Below are 17,406 nucleotides of genomic sequence, written 5' to 3' on the forward strand. Positions count from 1 at the left end.
TAGAGAGCCAGAGACTTGCCTACAGAAAGGGATAATGATTATCACAGCTGGGAGAAGAACTCAGGAGATGCTAGCATTTGGCCTACACTCAAGAACTGGACAATGCATCTTGAAATTCAGATAGCTTGCACATAAGCAAGATGCACAGAAAGGGCTTTTTTTAACTCTCATTGAAATTGACTGGAAAGAATCCCAGGATCCTCAATAGGAGCTGAATGAGGCTTTTCTAGAAGGTATGCACAGCATACATAAGGCAGATTTAAGTAGTGAAAGAGATTGCATTGTGTCTTACAAAAAACAGCTGAATTAAAAACCACCACCAACACTAAGGCCTTCTCTGTGACTGTTTGGTTACCAGCCTGGAAACACCACCTACATCAGTCATTAAAAAACCCATAAATTAATGTATGCAAATGTAACATACATTACATAAAACAAAACTAACTATAAAGAAATAAACCATGGTCTTTTTATTTGTTAAAAGCCTAAAGCTAAGTTTGCCATGGATACAGTGCTCTGCTTACTGCAATGATCTTTTTGTAGTAGTTAACACGCAGTATTGTAGCTACCAGAAAGACAGAACTTCAGTCAACTTTCCCATCAGGTTTTTTATTAAAAGGCCTGAAGCCCTCCATAGCTTTTTAATACCAGTGAAGAACTGGAGAGGAAGGCTGAATCTGAGGGCAGGGTGCTGGCCTTTGACTTGGAGAAGCTGTGATGAATTTTGAGCTCCTCTGCAAACCTCCTGTGAGACCTTGAGCAAGTCACAGGGTATGTCCACACTACCACAGAAAAGCATAACTGCAGTTCACATGGACATACTTGAGTCATGCTACCTCAGTTCTGTCTGTAGAGATAGGGAATAGCATTTCCCTATCTCACAGGTATGTTGTGAGGAACTATATTAAAGACTGTGAAGCACTTGGATACTATGGTACAGGGGGCAGGGCTGGGATGATGCAGCCCAGCCCCATTCACAACACAAATGAAACAGAAGTTCCCTAAGACATTGCGAAGTGGAGTGCCTTCCTCTGATCCCTCAAGTGATGAGGGTTAATTTGTCATGTGACTGGCCACTACTTTAAAGCACTCTGCAGCTGTGCTTGTGTCATGACATGGCTGTAGATCGCTTTCAGGGGGCCTATCACATGACAAATGTCACTTCTGTCAGTGCCCTGAGGCATCTGTCCCCTAGCCAGTTACTTTCCCCTTACTTAAGAAAGCCAATTGTACCTTTCACATGACAGCTTTCTGCCAGGACAGTAACTATAACAACAGAATTTTATGTAGCATCCCCTTCTATTAGCATACAATTTGTTAGCTTAATATAGCCCTGAAATAAAAATCAACACAACAGACATGGTTAATCTTTGGGTTTATAAAGGTCCCAAAATATTTGGTTACTTCTAACATCTTTCATGAAAAGCCTTACAAGTATTTTACTTTTAGGGGTAAAAGGAGAACGCTTCAGAGAACTGAATACAGAGATTCTCATACAGGCAATTGTGGTAAATGAAGCAGAAAAAAAACTGGAATAAAAGATTGTGGTCATTTAAAATACACATGTAGTACTGGGTTTTGTTCAGTCTTATCAAGGTCTCAAGACTTTGCTTTCCTTTGGCGTAAACCTGGCTTTGCACCAACCCTTTCTTAGCTGGCTCATGTCTGGTAGTCAACAGGCTTCTCCTCAGTAGAAAGAACACATTGAGTCACAGACTGTGCTCTTCCACAACCAGTCACTGCTTTAAAAGCTTGCAACAGATCTGCTTTACTCCTTGTCCAGTTTCAACTGGCTGTGCATAACAGGGTCTTCAGAATCTCACCCCAATTATCTGTCTAGAAAACTCAGATTCCTCCAAGCTATCATAATTATACATTAAGGGCACATGTGCTATGGGATGGAGGGGGAAAACTTTAATTAGAGTGGCTTGGAAACCTGCTCTAATTAAAGCACCTGCAGCATCACAGGTATTCAGCACCCTGCTCTTTAAAATGTTGGTGGGGGCACTTTAACTAAAGCTTGTTCAATGATCTTTAATTAAAGCACCCCAGCTACCATTCTGAAATGCAAGGACACTGAATACACATGACATAGGGGCAGCTGGAGCGTGCTAATTAGTACACTCCAGCAGACTTGCAGCAGACTCAATTAACTGTGTCTGCTCCAATGTGTGCTAATTAGCAATGCATCGGAGGAGAGGCTCATCATGTGAATAGGTGCCCTAATAGTCCTTTAGATTAAACAGAATTTCCCACTTTAAGCACCTGTGGACACATCTACACATGCAATTCATGCATAGTAAAGCTACTGCCATTAAAAAAGGTGAAGTAAAATGTCCCCCGGAAAAGCATCTACACATGTGCCAGCTTGGGAGCAAATCTGCTCTCAACCAGAGCAGTTGAGACCAGGGATTTTCCTGCTCCCCTGCCTTGCTCTGCCCCATTGTAGCAGCCAAGGGGAGGTCCAGGCTCCCCCAGGTGCCATCCTGGGGCTGGCAGGGGGCTGGGGCATGGTTCTAATCCCCACTTGGGGGAGGGGGCAGAGCTGTCCCAGCAGCTGAGACTACTGCATCTCAGCCATGTGGGGATTGGACCTAATCCCCATGTAGCTGGGAGAGGCATCTCCACCTGGTGGGGATGCCTCTCCCAGCCACATGAGGATTGGGACCCTCTTGGTCCCCAGATGGCTGTCCCCATCAGGTGGGGGCACCTCTCCTCACCACATGGTGATCAGGTCCCAACCTGATCCCCACCTAGTTGGGACACAGAAGTCCAAGTTGCTGGAGCAGTTCTCCTGGCTATATGAGGATCAGGACAGTCCCAATGGGGTTTAGCCGGGCATATGGGGGGCCATATGGGGTTTAGCCAGGCAGCAGTAGGCCCCCTGCTGTCTGGGATCAAATTGCTCCCAGCCAGCATCTACACATGCACTACTGTGCAGTAGCTAATGCACAGTTAATACTACCTGTATTTTCAGGTAGTATATTAACTGTGAATTAGCCTATTTAACTGTGCAGTAGCCTAGTACAAGGTTAAATAGTAATGCTTTATTGCATAGTCTATAGTGCAATAAAGCATCTCATGTAGACACACCCACTGTAAATCTTTGTCTACATTATAAGATCCTGAGGACAGAGACCATGCCTTTATTGTGTGCAGTTCTGAGCTATGTATTTTAAGATGTATATAGACAAACTGGAGAAGATCCAGAGGCAACTAACAGCAAAGATAAAAGAACTTGAAACACAAGCCACATGAGAAGAGATTGAGATCTAGTGAGTTCAGTTGGGAGAAAAGGAGATGGGATGGCAGGAGGTCATGACTGCAATTTTCAAAAATATTTGCAGGCCACCATAGAAATGAAGGAAAATTCGTGTTCTCCCCTGCCATGGGGGCAGGACACAACACAACAACATTGTAGCAATTAAGTCTCAGGGTAAAAAAATACTTTTTGTAAGAACAGTAGAACAGCAGAACAAGTGGCGTACAGAAAACTGTGAAGTCATTGAATCATCAAAAAAGTAGGGCTGGAAGGGACCTCAGGAGGCCATTTACTCTAACTCCCTGGTCAAGGTCAAATCATCCCTATCTAAACTATCCCATACAAGTGTGTGGTGATGAGATGCAAGCTGCCAAGACAGTCAGTGGCCAGGAAGCATTGGGAGACCCACAGTCCCAGGGCTCACCAGTGGGCACACTGGCAGCACGGTCTTTGGAAATCCCAGTGCCATTGCTGCCACGCTTTATCAATGCATGCTGACTCCAGCTGGTGGGGAGTGCACCAGAGAATGTCATAAAGATGCACCTGGCCTCTACAGAGGGGGAACAAGGAAGAGGAAGCCCAGTGGGGAAGAAGCAGCCAGCTACATATACAGCTTGCCCTGGCAGGGGTGAATGGAAGGAACTATTTTCAGTTCCTACATGTAAAGACTCGGAGGAGTCTTTGAACTTACCGGTGGGATGATGGATGAGAGACATGGACCTGCTCCTGAGCTAGTTGACCAGCAAAGAGCCCTTGTCGTCCTGTGGTGGGGAGGAAGACAACTAACCATGAGCTGTTAGGGGCAAGGAGAAAGAATTTGCTTGTATCCCTCAAAGTACATGTAAATTGTCGTACCATTATTAAGTTAATAAGGAGTAAAACCCTATCCAGGGGAGTAGCACTTTGAATAGAAGTAGCTTGACAGCCCAGAGGACTGAATTAAATCAGGTCTCTTTAGCTTAGGCTGAATATTCACCAAGTACTTGCGGGTATTTGATGGTTCATTTGTGATGCTAATAACCAGATTAAGACCAACAACACTGGGTTGGCGCTAGGGCAGGGTGCAAGGGGAGGCAGAGCCCCGTGGAAGATCGCTTGACCAAACGGTTAACGGCACAGCAGAATAGGAAACCTCCCTCGTCTTAAAGTTAACATCAAGGCATGGCAGGTGAGACACGGTTTGCACCTTTAGCAGTTTACATCTGGGGCCAAACAGTCTGGTCCTAAAGGTGGGTGCACCAAGAACCACCACTCAAGACATAGATGTCAGACTACGGTAACACATGGACATTTACAAAGTGCTTGTCTAAACTATTTCTAAAACTACACAAACAACGCTGTCATACAACTACAAGGTATATTGCTCCAAAACACCAAGAGCACCCTAACCCACTACATGTAAAGCAAGGGGGTGAAGCCACTGTCATGTCTTTTTCAATGGAGTTTTTTTAATAGGCTGAATAGGCATTTGTCTGGGATGGTCTAGGAATAGCAAATTCAACATCTAGACATGGGATAGGACCCAGGAGGTCCTTTCCAAATCTATGATTCTCTGCAGGGCACCATGCAAATTTATGACATGGTATAGAAGTAATAATGGATTAGGACAACCACTGCCCACAGCCATGCTCAGTTAACAGTCTCATTGTAAGTCAGCATGAGAAACATACAAGACTAGACAGGTTTGTGTGAGTGAGAAGAGCTGAAGCCAGGACTGTCCAAATGAAAATTAGATTAAAATAGTCAGAGGCCGGAGCACAATCACATTTCAGGGTGTGCGCACACCAAACAGCTATGTAGATCAGATGCTGCTATGTAGCTGCTTCTGCCTCTGAATTTTACGTTTAACTTGGACAGAAAAAGTAATAAGCCTATGGAACAATTTAGCAAGTAAAAAGCCATCGAAGCAAATAGTGCAAGTGATTAAATTAAAAAGACAGCTAGCCATTTTTATAGAGAAACCAGTGAATTGAATTGACATAGCAGCTATCTGGGATTAAAAGTGAAGGGCAAGTGGCCTCTTTTTGTTTGAACACTGGAGTCCTTAGTTTTCTACTATTTCAGTCTTTGTGGAATCTTTTTGTTGTTCACCTCCCAAATAGGTGAAAGAGTTTATACTACTGAGTACTAAGATAATGAGGCCTCTATTTTAGTTGAAAGGGATGCTACTAACAAATCAAATTTGGGTGAAAAATTAACTTTTGGAAAATCCATTTTAAGAAAATTCCATGTAGGTCCATGTCATTCTTTCTTTTATAACACTCTTCTGCAAGCAAAACATGGTGGGGTTGCACTCGGATTCACTGGCAAGAATGTGCACATAAAATATCCAAATAGAGAAATGTGACTGAGGTTAAGCATAATAATTTTAAACACTTAAGTTGATAATAATATTAAACATAATAATTATTGTTGTTATAAGTAATAAGAATAATTATTGTTATTTTTATAAATAGAGAGTGGTCCTTACTCAGAAAGATGCCTTTTACTCAGTCTGACTGCAGGATTGCCCAGAAATGTAAAGATACATAAATACAGTATTGACTAATGTATTGATAGTTTCTCAGTCAAGGAAAGTTAAAAATGATATCAGTGGATTAAGTTTAAAAACTCCTTAAATGGTAAATACAGTTTTATAAAGTTTGTATCTTTAACTTGACAATACAATTTAGTAACCTTAAAGTTTTTTTCTGGTTCACTTTTCATATAAGAGCTGTTATTGCTCACTAGAAAGGCAAATGGGTCATTCAATAAATGTAACTCTTTCTTCTGGTGTGTGTCATCCATGAACTCATTGACTTTTACTAATTTATCCATTATTTTTAATTATGCAGATATTTCAGTGGCAGCTCTTTCTTTCGTGGCCCACTTGGAACTCTTTCTAAACCACAAAATCATTTTCTCTCTTCTTCTATTACCTTAAAACAAGAGGCAGACCTTCTTCTATACCTTCAACTGAAAGGCTAGTTTTGCAAATCTTAATAATCTTACACATGCAATTTAAGGTCAGTACTACACAAATGGGTAGGTATTGTATGATTTAGTTTCTAGTTTTTAAGAAAGGTGGCGCACAAACTGTCTGTCTAATAACCATAGATACCTAACATACGCAAAAGGCTTCCTGACTACCTTTCAAAGCAGTTTACTAGTGGAGATTATCATTATCCCAATCTTACTGGCAAACTGGGGTGCAGACAGCATTATGTACTTTGCTGAAAGTTACAGAGTGACTCAGTGGCAAAATCGGGAAAATAATCTGTTCTCCTGACATCTTTGGTACACTTGTCACAAGACCACACTGTGTCAACCTACTTGTTGATACACACTGTCATCCAAAAGCAGTAGTACTATCTATAGATAAACAAACCATTCTCAGATCCCTTACCTTCTGCTTGAATACATTAGGGATAGAAGTGTCCTACTAGATTATTTAGCCTGCATTACTTCAGAATAGGAAGGGGCATTTAAAAAATAAAAAACAACATTCACTGCTACGTATACAACGAACAAGTGAAAAATATAATTGCCTGGGTTAGGGAGAAAGATCCATTCAAACAAACAAAAGATTTTTTTTTTTAAGCTGCACTTGGGTCTGTGGCTGGGCCTTGGAGAATGGATTGTCATGCACCTGTGGCATGTCAGCAATGTCACCACCAGGTTGGCCTAACAGCAAATATTTTTTTCAGTCCATGAGTTGGAAAATAAAACCACATATACACACAGTGCACAATCACAGTCGTACACTATAGAAAGACCACCAAACTAGCTTAGTCCAATACACCCCTTTACGCACATCAGGTAAACCAAGAATTCTCTCAAGAGTAATACAGACACTGCTTTGAGACCTCATATTCAGCAAGCAATTTGAAACATGTACTTAATTTTAAGTCCATCTCTCTTTAGCCAAGTTACTTGAAGCATGTGCTCAAGCCTTTTTTGCTGAATTGGGGCCTATGCATGAAGGCTATTCCCTCAGCTATTAACAGAAGGGAAAAAAGGGAGACAAAGGGGATCCATAAGAATGACAAAGCATCATTTTAGTTTTCCCCAAAACCAAATCAAATTTCATTCATTCAACTGTGGAAATGTGTGTGTGTGCTGGGGATGGGATTGTCAAACCACCTCTAATAAGTAAAGGACATATAGTAATGGTCTGAAGTTGTCACAAGGAAAATTAAGGTTAGATATTAGAAAGAAATGTCTCATTTTGAGGGCTGTTAAGCAGTGGAACAGACTACCTTGAGATGTTGATTAACCATAACTGGAAGCTTAAGCACAAGTCAGATAAACTTCTGTCTGACTGGTTTAGACATCTCCCCCCTGTGCAGGGTGTTGGACTAGATAACCATTTGAGCACTAGGGCTGCATGAAGCTTTGGTCCCTGATTCAATTCGGTGGAGATTTGGCTCGATTCGGTAGCCGAGTCTCCAAATCCAAACTGAATCAGAGGACCCTTTAATCTCTCCAAATCGAATCGGAACCCTCCAAATCAATTTGGAGAGATTTGGAAAGACTCAGAAATTCAGATATAGGCAGAGTTTTAAATGCTTTTTCTACATACCTCTAGGTAGCAGGCAGCTCTATACAGTAGGTGGTTCTGTGGCACAATGGATAGTGCATTAGACTTCTAGAGGGTAAAGGGATTCAAAGGCTCTGGGTTTAAGTCCCAGCAGAGCTGTGCTTTTCTCTTGTTGGGGTCACTTGATCCCACATGACTTCCCACCTCTGGTGTGGGGGCTGGACCCAATGATCTTATGAGGCCCCTTCCAGCCACTAATGTCTATGAAATCCATGAATGCTGCAATGCTGGTGTCCATGGAGTGTCCCACAGGAGCACAAGGGGCTCCCCAGTGTGCTTGGCAGCAGACCCAGAAGTGGACCAGAAGCATTTCTGGTCCACTTCTGAGTTAGCCGCCAAGCACATGGAGGGCTCCCCCACACTCCTGTGGGACACTCCATGTACCCCAGCATCACAGCATTCACAAGCTGCACTGGTACCTTGAGGTATGTAGAAAAACCACTTAAAGCTGTGTTTATGTCTGAATTGCTGATTCTCTGAATCAGCTTCGAATCTTCAGATTTGGATTTGGCTGAATTGAATTAGGTACAGTGATCCGAATCAATGAATCAAATCACTGTCCCTGATTCAGGCCGAATCCAAATTGAATAGGGCCCGCTTTGCACACCTCTACAGAGCACCCTTCCAGCCTGGATTTTTAGATTCTGTAAGACTTAAGAAAAAGATGCAAGTAGTGGTAATAGGGGGAGGGGAGAGGGAATGGAAAAAGGGAGAGTGGCCCCTTTAAAAATGGTCTCCCATAGTTAGAACTCTAATAGTATAGTTTGTAGAGGTATAGGAATTTATTTATTCATGTTAAGTCTGTATTTCAAATAATAGATGTCTGGAAACACTAATGATATGCTACAGTCCTGGAATTCAAGAAAATAAGTCTTCTAAAAGAGATCTACAAGCATATAGAGCCTATGATCAAAAAATGAATATAGTAACACATTTCTGATCAGATTTATAGTCAAAATCATCACTTTAGACACAATGCTCTTTGGAAGCAAGTAACTTTGTGACAAGCCTAAATTCATCCCCAGAGATGCAGTTGTTACTGGGAGGAGATAGATCTAGTGAGGGAAAACTTCTGTTTCATCCTTCTTCACATGATTCATATATAAAGAAATCTGAGTTTCTGTTGCTCTTAATCTTGAGCTAGGAGAGGTGACACTGCAGTAGGGGGGATATATTCTGGTGTATATTCCTCCTATTGGTACCTGATCATCCCTAGCTTAGTAACAAAAGTATTACCTGAACCATAGATCAATTTAAAGCTACATTTTGCTTTGTGTTCTTAGTTTTCATTTATACCATGTATTTGGCCTTTTTTTTGACTTGATACAGTTACACCTGTATGAACCTGTAGTGTAGATGTGCTGTGCCAGTGCCTAGGCCTTTTCACTCTCTTGCTCCCAGTAACAACATAGACTTTAGAACCAAAATCCAATTATTTTGTTGCCTATTACACAAACACTCTACATACAGTCTATTACCATATTTATATTAAGGCTATTAATACTGTGGCTTTTAACCTTAGTATCCTTATTGTTACCTAATTGTTACCAGTTTGCTATTTTATGGTGATTAAACAATTTATATTAAGGTTAAAAGCCACAGTATTCTTAAATTGTGTTTATTGTGATTATATTATCAAGCTTTATATTGAACACGTTTTCTTGTCAACAAGTGTCTGAAACACAAGACAGAAAAAAAAAGGGAAGCAAGAGAGAAAGAGATGAGATAATTAATGGAGTTTTGTGCTTGAAAGAGGGGCTTTTGTATTTCAAGACCAAATCTACCAGTTCATCTCCATATGGAAGTTTACACCAAGCTTGCCATCACTGAATAATTGATGGCGAGAGACCAACTAGCTCCGTACCTCCCAGCTGTGTTAACTATTCTCACCCACTATTAAAAATTTAAGTAGCAGCAGAGCTTCATTTCCTACTGGCTCTGCTTTTGAAAGATGCGCAGGCTGCTTTACTAAACCAGCCCTTCAGTCATCCATCTTTTAAAATGTTTTGTAATATTTCAGCTTTGAAAAACTATTTTTGACAGAGATTGAAGAAAATAATCATCCTGAAAACCTGATCTATAACACAACACTGTCGCCTTCCAGGCATTTGCTTCTACCCAAGAAATGTTGGTGCACACAAAAGAATTGGGTCATGGATAGTTATGAAATAATTATAGGTAGAAGAAAAAGCAGAAAGCAACATGCTTCTTCCACATGCTCAATCTAAAATTGATAATGCATTGTAGTGAAGGATCACTGCAGGAAAGACTGCCTCATATATACTTAGGTTATACCGGACCATTTAATACTGAAAAAAACTTACCTTATTTCCTTTAGTATTAGTAGAAAAACTCAGTTGAAACTGTAATCCAGCATAAAGGCATCGTTTATCTCATTGAATCAAATATATCTGTTTCTATATTATGTTACTAAACAGGATCTTAAAATGTTAAAAACAGTCTTGCTGGGAAGTCTCTGCACTCTAGAGAGAATAAGGCAGAAAAATGCCATTCCTAATTGTCACTCCCCCTCCATAAAGGATTTCTCAATTGGCTGCTGAGGAAAGATACCATATTCCCATAGCCCCTGCACTGTTTTCAGTGCCTGTGAAGCACTAATTAGTTGCTATTCAACAACTGTGGTTTCACTGGGGAGCAACCAGCAGCTACAAAATAGAGACTATTTCAGTCCTTTTCACAAGTTGGTCTGTGTATACGCACAGACCACCCAGCTGGGCAGCAACTCCAGCCCCAGCCCTGCCTGGCGGCCATGTGCACATACACATGCGCTTTAATGTGCAGTAGCCTATTTTACTGCATATTAGAGCACCATATCAAAATCCTTGCTAATATGAAGGAAAATTAGGCTACCGCACATTAAGCATCACTAAACAAGCATGAGCTTTCACTAGTGTGCATTAGGGCAGCCTAATGCATATATATTTAGTACCTCACATTAGAAGGTGCCTGTGCACAAGCATGGAGACTGCTGTAATTACAGTGTGTGGGTGCAAACTTGATTAATTAAGTCTGCTGGAATGTGGTAATTACCATTTTTAAGCCTCCTGCTTAAAAATGGCAGTGGGGGCACTTGAACTAAAGCTTGTAAAATGAACTTTAGTTCAAGTGCCCCCACCACCATTTTTAAACATGGGGATGCTGATACATGAGATGCTACAGTGCTTTAGAGCAGCTCTTAGAACCACTCTAATTAAAGCACCACCCCTCCCACCCCCTGAGCACATGTAAAAGTGCCCAGAGGTACTTAATTTAATGGGCAGTAGCAAAAGCACATTAATGAACATGTGGACACACCCACTGGCTATCCTAATTCGGACATAGCCAGGAAATATTTTTAATAAGGATAAGTTGTTATTGCTCCTCCTCATACAATGGGCAATGATTGACTGTAAGACTCTACAGACTGAGAAACTTTCTTCAACCTACCCCCTCCACCACTGCGGACCATTGTACAGGTTTCTGTGCATCTATCTTCTTTCTCTCTGTGTCTTGACTCCTCTCCCTTTCCTTCCGCCACCCCCGGGCCTAGTTAACTAACATTGTATTTTCTGTAACCTAGTTGCGTTCCCTTCTTTACTCTCATCCCTCTTATATTACTCCCTTGCTCGGGTGCTTTATATTTCCCTTATGGCTTTGTCATCTTTTTGGTTCATGATTCTTAACATCTACTAATAAAATGCAATCTGTTCTAGGTGTTGAAGTATATTGTCAACTGAACACTAGTTTATAATGTTATACTGCTGTGTAAAAACTCCAACACTATATTGGGATGTATAAACAGAAGTATTGCAGTAGCTATATGAAATAATCCTTCCATTTTATTTAGCACTGGTCAGGCCCAAGCTGAAGTGCTGTGTCCAATACAGTTTGGTCAAGAAAGATGTGCACCATCTGGAGAGTTTGGAGGAAAGGAACATCAGAAGTCAAGAACACTTCTTCAAATATGTAAAAGGTGAAAGAGGAAGGCTGTAAACTGTTATCCTAGTTTGTGGGGAAATAATTGGCTTAAATTGCAACATGGAGGATTTAAGATAGACATCAGAAAACCCCAACTCAACAGTTAAGCAGTATAAGGGGCTATAAAGAGGTTACAGTATCATTGGAGGCTTGTAAGTGCACAAATAAGCATGTCAGAAATGGCAGAAATAGCTGATTCTGCCCTAGGACAGGGAGATGAATTAGGTGACCTCTCATGGCCTCTTTCCCTATGATTCCATTTACACTCATGATTGCAGTTCTGATTTTTCACAGTAATGATTTTTTGGTATCTAACCCTAAGCTTTTTACTTTCTTTTTTTAAATGTGGCATGTGTGTGAAGGAAATGAATTTAAATAGCCCCTCTTAGCACTCTCATTTAGATAGACACTTAAATCATAAATTCTTCCCTTTCAAAAATGTATTTCCTTGGTCTAGAATGTTCTTTATGTTTAAATATCTTGATAGTTAGAATAGTTAAGCCTGTTATGATAAAATCCAGGGGTCAACTTATTCATTGTATATGCAAATAGCTACCTTGGGGGAAAAACCATGACAGGTACTATGCTGGAATTAGAAAACAAAATTCAGATGTCAACAGCAACAATTTATTTTCTGATCTTATATCATTTTACAAAAAAAAGCAAGTATCAAAAACAGCAAAAGTCTTCACAAATTCCTCACAATTTTACACAACCAAACAGGTGTAAAATGTGAATGTAGAACACTGGTGCATTTCAGTTTTTGTTACACACATTCAGGGTGATCTGAGGTCAGGGATACACTGGACTCTATGGACAATTTTTAATTAAAAAGAACATGTCTCTCTTGGGACTTCACTTGGTTTATCTGTTAGTTAACACAATGCACTAAGCTATATTATGGAATGTGAACCTACTGGTATTTTCTAGGTCCCATGTACCTGGGGAAAAATACTGATCAAGACATTTTACAAGGGCCACACTGGCAATCTTGAGAAATGTGCACTGATGTCCAAAGGCAGCAACTGTGCTGCATTTTATATAACTGTTTCTCTTTCAGCTTGTTGCCAAGGGCATTTACTACTTGCCCTTATCTACATCTGCTCTGCTCCCAAAATAAGATTACTAAATTAGGACCCAGTGAAAATCAACATTTATCTCCAATGATTTAGACTATTCTTTAACTGTTATGACTTGCTCTCTCTGATCAGCACCTGGCTGATCACAAAGAAAGCAAAAAACCAAACACACTCCATAGATGTGAAATTCTTATGAGAAAGGAAAAAAAAATATCAACTTACTGAATGACTAATTAGGTTCTGAGGGAAGACAGAGCCTCCCTACTTCCACCCAACTCACTGCTGTAGAGCTCAGAACTGACCAAGAGAATGATCCACTTACCTTTAATAATAGCTGTCAACTTCTCAAACATATATCTATATTACATCAAACACTGTGGGGCTAGCTAGAGAATTAATACACTGCCTTTAAGTCCCTCAGCCTCTGCATGGAGAGTAAGGTCAAAAATCTGCCACAATTATTTACATGAACTCAAACCATCATACACAAAAATTGTGTATAACTATCCATGTGTATATACTGTATGTGATGCCACTGAAATGCCGAGTACCAAATATTCCCATTAGAAATTAAATTGCACCTCTATACTATCCAAAGGTTAACAAAAGGAAATGAGATATGCATATTTTGTCAGATATGAAAGCAGCAGCAAGAAGGCAAGCTGAGAGAGACAGATGCTACCCACAGGGCAGCGACGACATTTGGTTCTTTTGGTCTTTGTACCACCATTTCCCACACCAATAGCAGACAGCCACTTGTTGCTGGACTTAAACCGTTTTTCTGGCAGTCAAGACACGGACAATGGACCCTACACCTCCAGCAGCAAGGGCCTGAAAAAACAGAAAAATAACAATAAATAAGAGCCAAGGTAAACTCAAACTGGAACAATTAACTGCTAAAAGTATTTTGAAATTCCACAGTGCACTTCCTCTCAGCATCTCCAAATGCTTTTAGGAACACTAAACCAGTAGCACTGTGAAATATAGAAGTATTACTACATTCATTTTACAGATGGGGAAGTGGCACTGGAGAGCTTGCAGAAGCAAGCTCTTAATTCTTTAAGAGTCAGTGGTGGAGGAGGGGCATCAAAACTTCTGCATTCTATTCCCATTTAAATCTTCTGCTTTAATTTTTAGGGTAGACTACTTCTTCACCTTCATCGTCTCATCAAATGCCATCAAACATCAGCTCTAAAGGCTATATTCAAAGATATGGTAGTACATTTGTATATGATTCACACTTTTCCATGTAGAACCTCGTCTTTCCTGCTGTCATACAGACAGTAGTATTTCAGGAGGAAGAAACAGTGGCTGTTATTGGACTCAACCAAAAGACCAAGTCCTATATACAAAGGTGTCCACTCATGTGAATTTCCAGACCACCAGGACTCCTCCCCTATAAACATACCTTTTCATGCCACTGCAACAACACTGCACTGCTGTTGTCAGAGGGGCTTTCAAAGCCCTTGTAGATGTATTTCATTAGCAGGTCGACTCCATTCTTGTCTAGAGACTGTACTGCCTTCTCAATATCGTTGGCTTTGAAAGAGATGAGGACCTTCAAGACAATGCTTTCTGCCCGATCCTGTAAAGAAGTGAAGGAAAAAAGGTCACTACTGGGAACCAAACCTATCCATACTCATATGGCATGTGCCCAAATGTTAAAGATCTCTTCACTCCAGGAGGTACCACATTTCATTTTCAACTACTGACAAACACATTTAAGACAGCTGAAACACAAAGCTGCAAATCATACTATATAACAGATGCATACAACAGAACATTAACTCAGCTGGCTTTGCCACATATCTACAATTCTAAATGAACCTAAAGATAAGTAATACAAATTTAGCTTTAAGAGTACTCAAGTTACTTAAACTTGGTCTTATCAGTTGATTATAATGGAGCCAGTCTCAGAACAAACCAAATGAAGAGAGCAACAGCTCTGTCTTCTTCTGGGTTTTCTGTCTGTTCTCCAAGTTCTGCTTCTGTTTGCTGAGGCTACAAAACTACCTGCGAGGCCATCTTTGTGGTGATGTCTGCATTCTCAAGTCTCGCATAAATTCATGTGGCTGACTGTGAGGGGAAAAAAATTCTTTATCAATTGACTGGGGAATCTGGTACAGCCAATGAACTCCAATTTGAAATGATAGTGGAGTAGTCTACTTTAAACACAGCAGCGGGCAGTGGTATAATTTGAACGATTTCTACACCTACCGCACATCTTTCACCTCTGCATTGGGTATCTGCAAGGGATCATTATCCATTCAAAATTTGCTTTGGGGAGCCTTTTGACAGCCAAATTGTAGGAGCATATGATATATTCAAAGCACTGTTCAATGTGGGAACACTGACATTTGCAGTCTGCACTGGAAGGGAGATATGCTGACTATGCAGCGGCCGATCAATTTGTACTTCTCTTTGGTAAGATTAGGCTTGCAGGGAACAGCTTAGCTAAGAGGGCAGCACGTAAATAAGCTGTACATGCACAGAGAGAGAGACGCAGGGAGGGAGGGAGATGGACGGTGGGGGAGGTATTAGAGCATTAGGAGAGGATTCACAAGCGAGCGTGAGGGTGAACGGCTGTTTCCTACTTCACCTTCACTGCCTGGCTCTTGGTGTTGATGGGTGGGTTTTTCAGAGCAGCCTGCAGCGCAGCCATCATGTTCCCTGTGAACACAGGTTAAGGCAAAGAGGGGAAACAAGCACCTGGAAGGCAGCAGCTGACCCCAAGGCATGAATAACCTGCTCCCCCCACAGCCCTCCAGTGGAGGATCTCTGAGGCAGCATCGAGCGCAGGGGAGGTTATGGGGGCTCCCTGTGAGGCAGCTAGTGGAAAGAGCTGCTGGGAGCTGAGGGGCTGGCCCATTACTGCTGCACTCACAACTTGGGCATTTGGAAATCTCTAGGAGCCTCGCCAGAGCCATCTGCCCACAAGGTGGGCGAGCACCAAGGCTGGTGCGTCCCTCTGTGGCTATGCTGGCACCAGCTCCCCTCAGGTGAGCCGCCTCTGTGGGAAAAACCCCACATCCGGCAGGGCCACGCTGCTTCCGTCGCCATGGAGACGGGGGAGGAGCCGAGGGCCGCAGCCCCGCCCCTTGCAGCCGTTTTCCCCATAAAAGGAGAGGGCCGCGCATGATCCCGCCCCCGCGAAGCGCGCCCCCTCCCTGCCCCCGCCAGGCCCGCGGCTCCTCGCCAAGCGCCGAAGGATATTGTCGCAGGCACGAGTCCACCTCGCCCTCGTCCGGCCCGGCCTGGCCGTCGCCGCCGTCCTCCTCGTCTACGAACTTGTTCTCGTCGTACTCGTCCACGTCCACCCGGCGGAAGCGCGCCGACGACACCGTGTTCTTCGCCATCGCCCTGCCCCTGCCCCTGCCCCTGCCCCTGCCGCGGCCGCGCCGCTCGCTCCGTTCTTGCAGGGCGCTGCCGGCGTCCCGCGCCGTCGCTTCCCGCAGCCGCTTCCGCCTCGCACTTCCGCGCACGCGCTGTACCGAAGCACCCGCCTCCAGCCGCCGGCTCCCTCGGTGCGCGCATGCGCAGAAAAGGCCTGGTCCTGGAAGAGTCGGGGCTCGCGGGCTGTTGGCGGTTGGGTGGTGCCAGGCCCTGGGCCCCGCTCCCTGCTCCACCCGCTCCCGCGGCAGATGCGAGACTTTGGGGTGGGGTCTAGCCCCGTCCCTCGCCCTGAACTCAGGCCGCCACGAGAGGCGCGCAGGAGGGAGCTTGGGCAAAACGGGCGCTCGTTAGCCGAGTCACCTGTGGGGGAAGGGCTGGGGGGCGCCGGGTGGCGGACGTCTGTGTCGCTTTTACATGCGCTACGTGAGTGGTTTCCACCCTTTTTAAGGTGAAGATCACTTCTTGAAGTAAAGGGGCAACCCAGGATCTCCCCCCGCCACACCCCCACCTGGCAGACCACTTCATGGGGGAGCCGATTGAGCCTCCCCCCCCCGCCAGGGAGGGAGTGGGGTGGGGGGGTGAAGGGGGCCCTGGCCCAGCTGAGCGGTGGGAGGGACGGACCTGGAGTGTGTGGGGGCTCCTGCTGCTGTACACACCCCAGCAGAGGCACAGGGGCATGTGCCCCTCCCTAGTCTGTGCAGGGCAGAGGCAGTTGTAGGTTGGGAGTGTGGGGTGCTGGCAGGGCCTGGATGGGAAGGAGCTGTGGTCTGAAGTGCGGGGCGGGCACCAGCAGGGGCTGCAGATCCAGAGCGAGAGGTACTAGCAGGTGGGACAGGGGACAGGCATATCACTGCCCCCGCCATCTAATGTACTCCTCCCCTTCCCCTACCTTATACCTTGTCCGCCTGGCAGTGGGACGCACGTGGTGGGCTGGGGGGCTTTAGTGACGGGTATACCCCCATGCAGCCCTGGATGAGCTGATCATCCCAGCACCTGCCCTGGGAGTGGCCCAGTATCACATGTGCTCCGCCACTGAGCCAAGCCCCCACCCACCTAGTGGTGGGATGCCTGCAGTACATTCATTGTCCAGCCAAGAATTCTTACAGGAACATTCA

General features: G+C 43.5%; 2 protein-coding genes across 3 annotated transcripts in view; both read right to left on the bottom strand.

The window, feature by feature from the left end:
- Positions 1–10,406, bottom strand: part of COLGALT2 (collagen beta(1-O)galactosyltransferase 2) — a 174,299-nt gene extending 163,893 nt beyond the window's left edge. For both annotated transcript variants that reach the window (XM_090048244.1, XM_090048245.1), the window contains exon 1: positions 10,166–10,406. The gene's annotated coding sequence lies outside the window, so the exon portion shown is untranslated. The remainder of the gene's footprint in view (positions 1–10,165) is intronic.
- Positions 10,407–12,432: 2,026 nt separating this feature from the next.
- ARPC5 (actin related protein 2/3 complex subunit 5) lies at positions 12,433–16,377 on the bottom strand. Its single transcript, XM_090049220.1, has 4 exons — positions 16,111–16,377; positions 15,498–15,569; positions 14,307–14,483; positions 12,433–13,729 (listed from the first exon to the last, which is right to left on the bottom strand). The coding sequence occupies exons 1-4, from the start codon at positions 16,252–16,254 to the stop codon at positions 13,667–13,669; spliced, it is 456 nt and encodes a 151-aa protein (XP_089905346.1). The 5' UTR covers positions 16,255–16,377; the 3' UTR covers positions 12,433–13,666.
- Positions 16,378–17,406: the final 1,029 nt, after the last annotated feature.

Source organism: Crocodylus siamensis, chromosome 5 (assembly GCF_052110815.1).
Source record: "Crocodylus siamensis isolate JL-2025a chromosome 5, ASM5211081v1, whole genome shotgun sequence".
Taxonomy (NCBI): Eukaryota; Metazoa; Chordata; order Crocodylia; family Crocodylidae; genus Crocodylus; species Crocodylus siamensis.

What these genes read in the sequence shown, in the direction of transcription:
- ARPC5 (XM_090049220.1), bottom strand. Translation starts at nt 16,254, where the DNA reads ATGGCGAAGAACACGGTGTCGTCGGCGCGCTTCCGCCGGGTGGACGTG. An exon ending in TGGACTCGTGCCTGCGACAA is followed by an intron (nt 15,570 to 16,110) that starts TATCCTTCGGCG and finishes CCTGTGTTCACA; the next exon opens with GGGAACATGATGGCTGCGCT. An exon ending in TGTTGCAGTGGCATGAAAAG is followed by an intron (nt 13,730 to 14,306) that starts GTATGTTTATAG and finishes CTGTTTTTTCAG; the next exon opens with GCCCTTGCTGCTGGAGGTGT.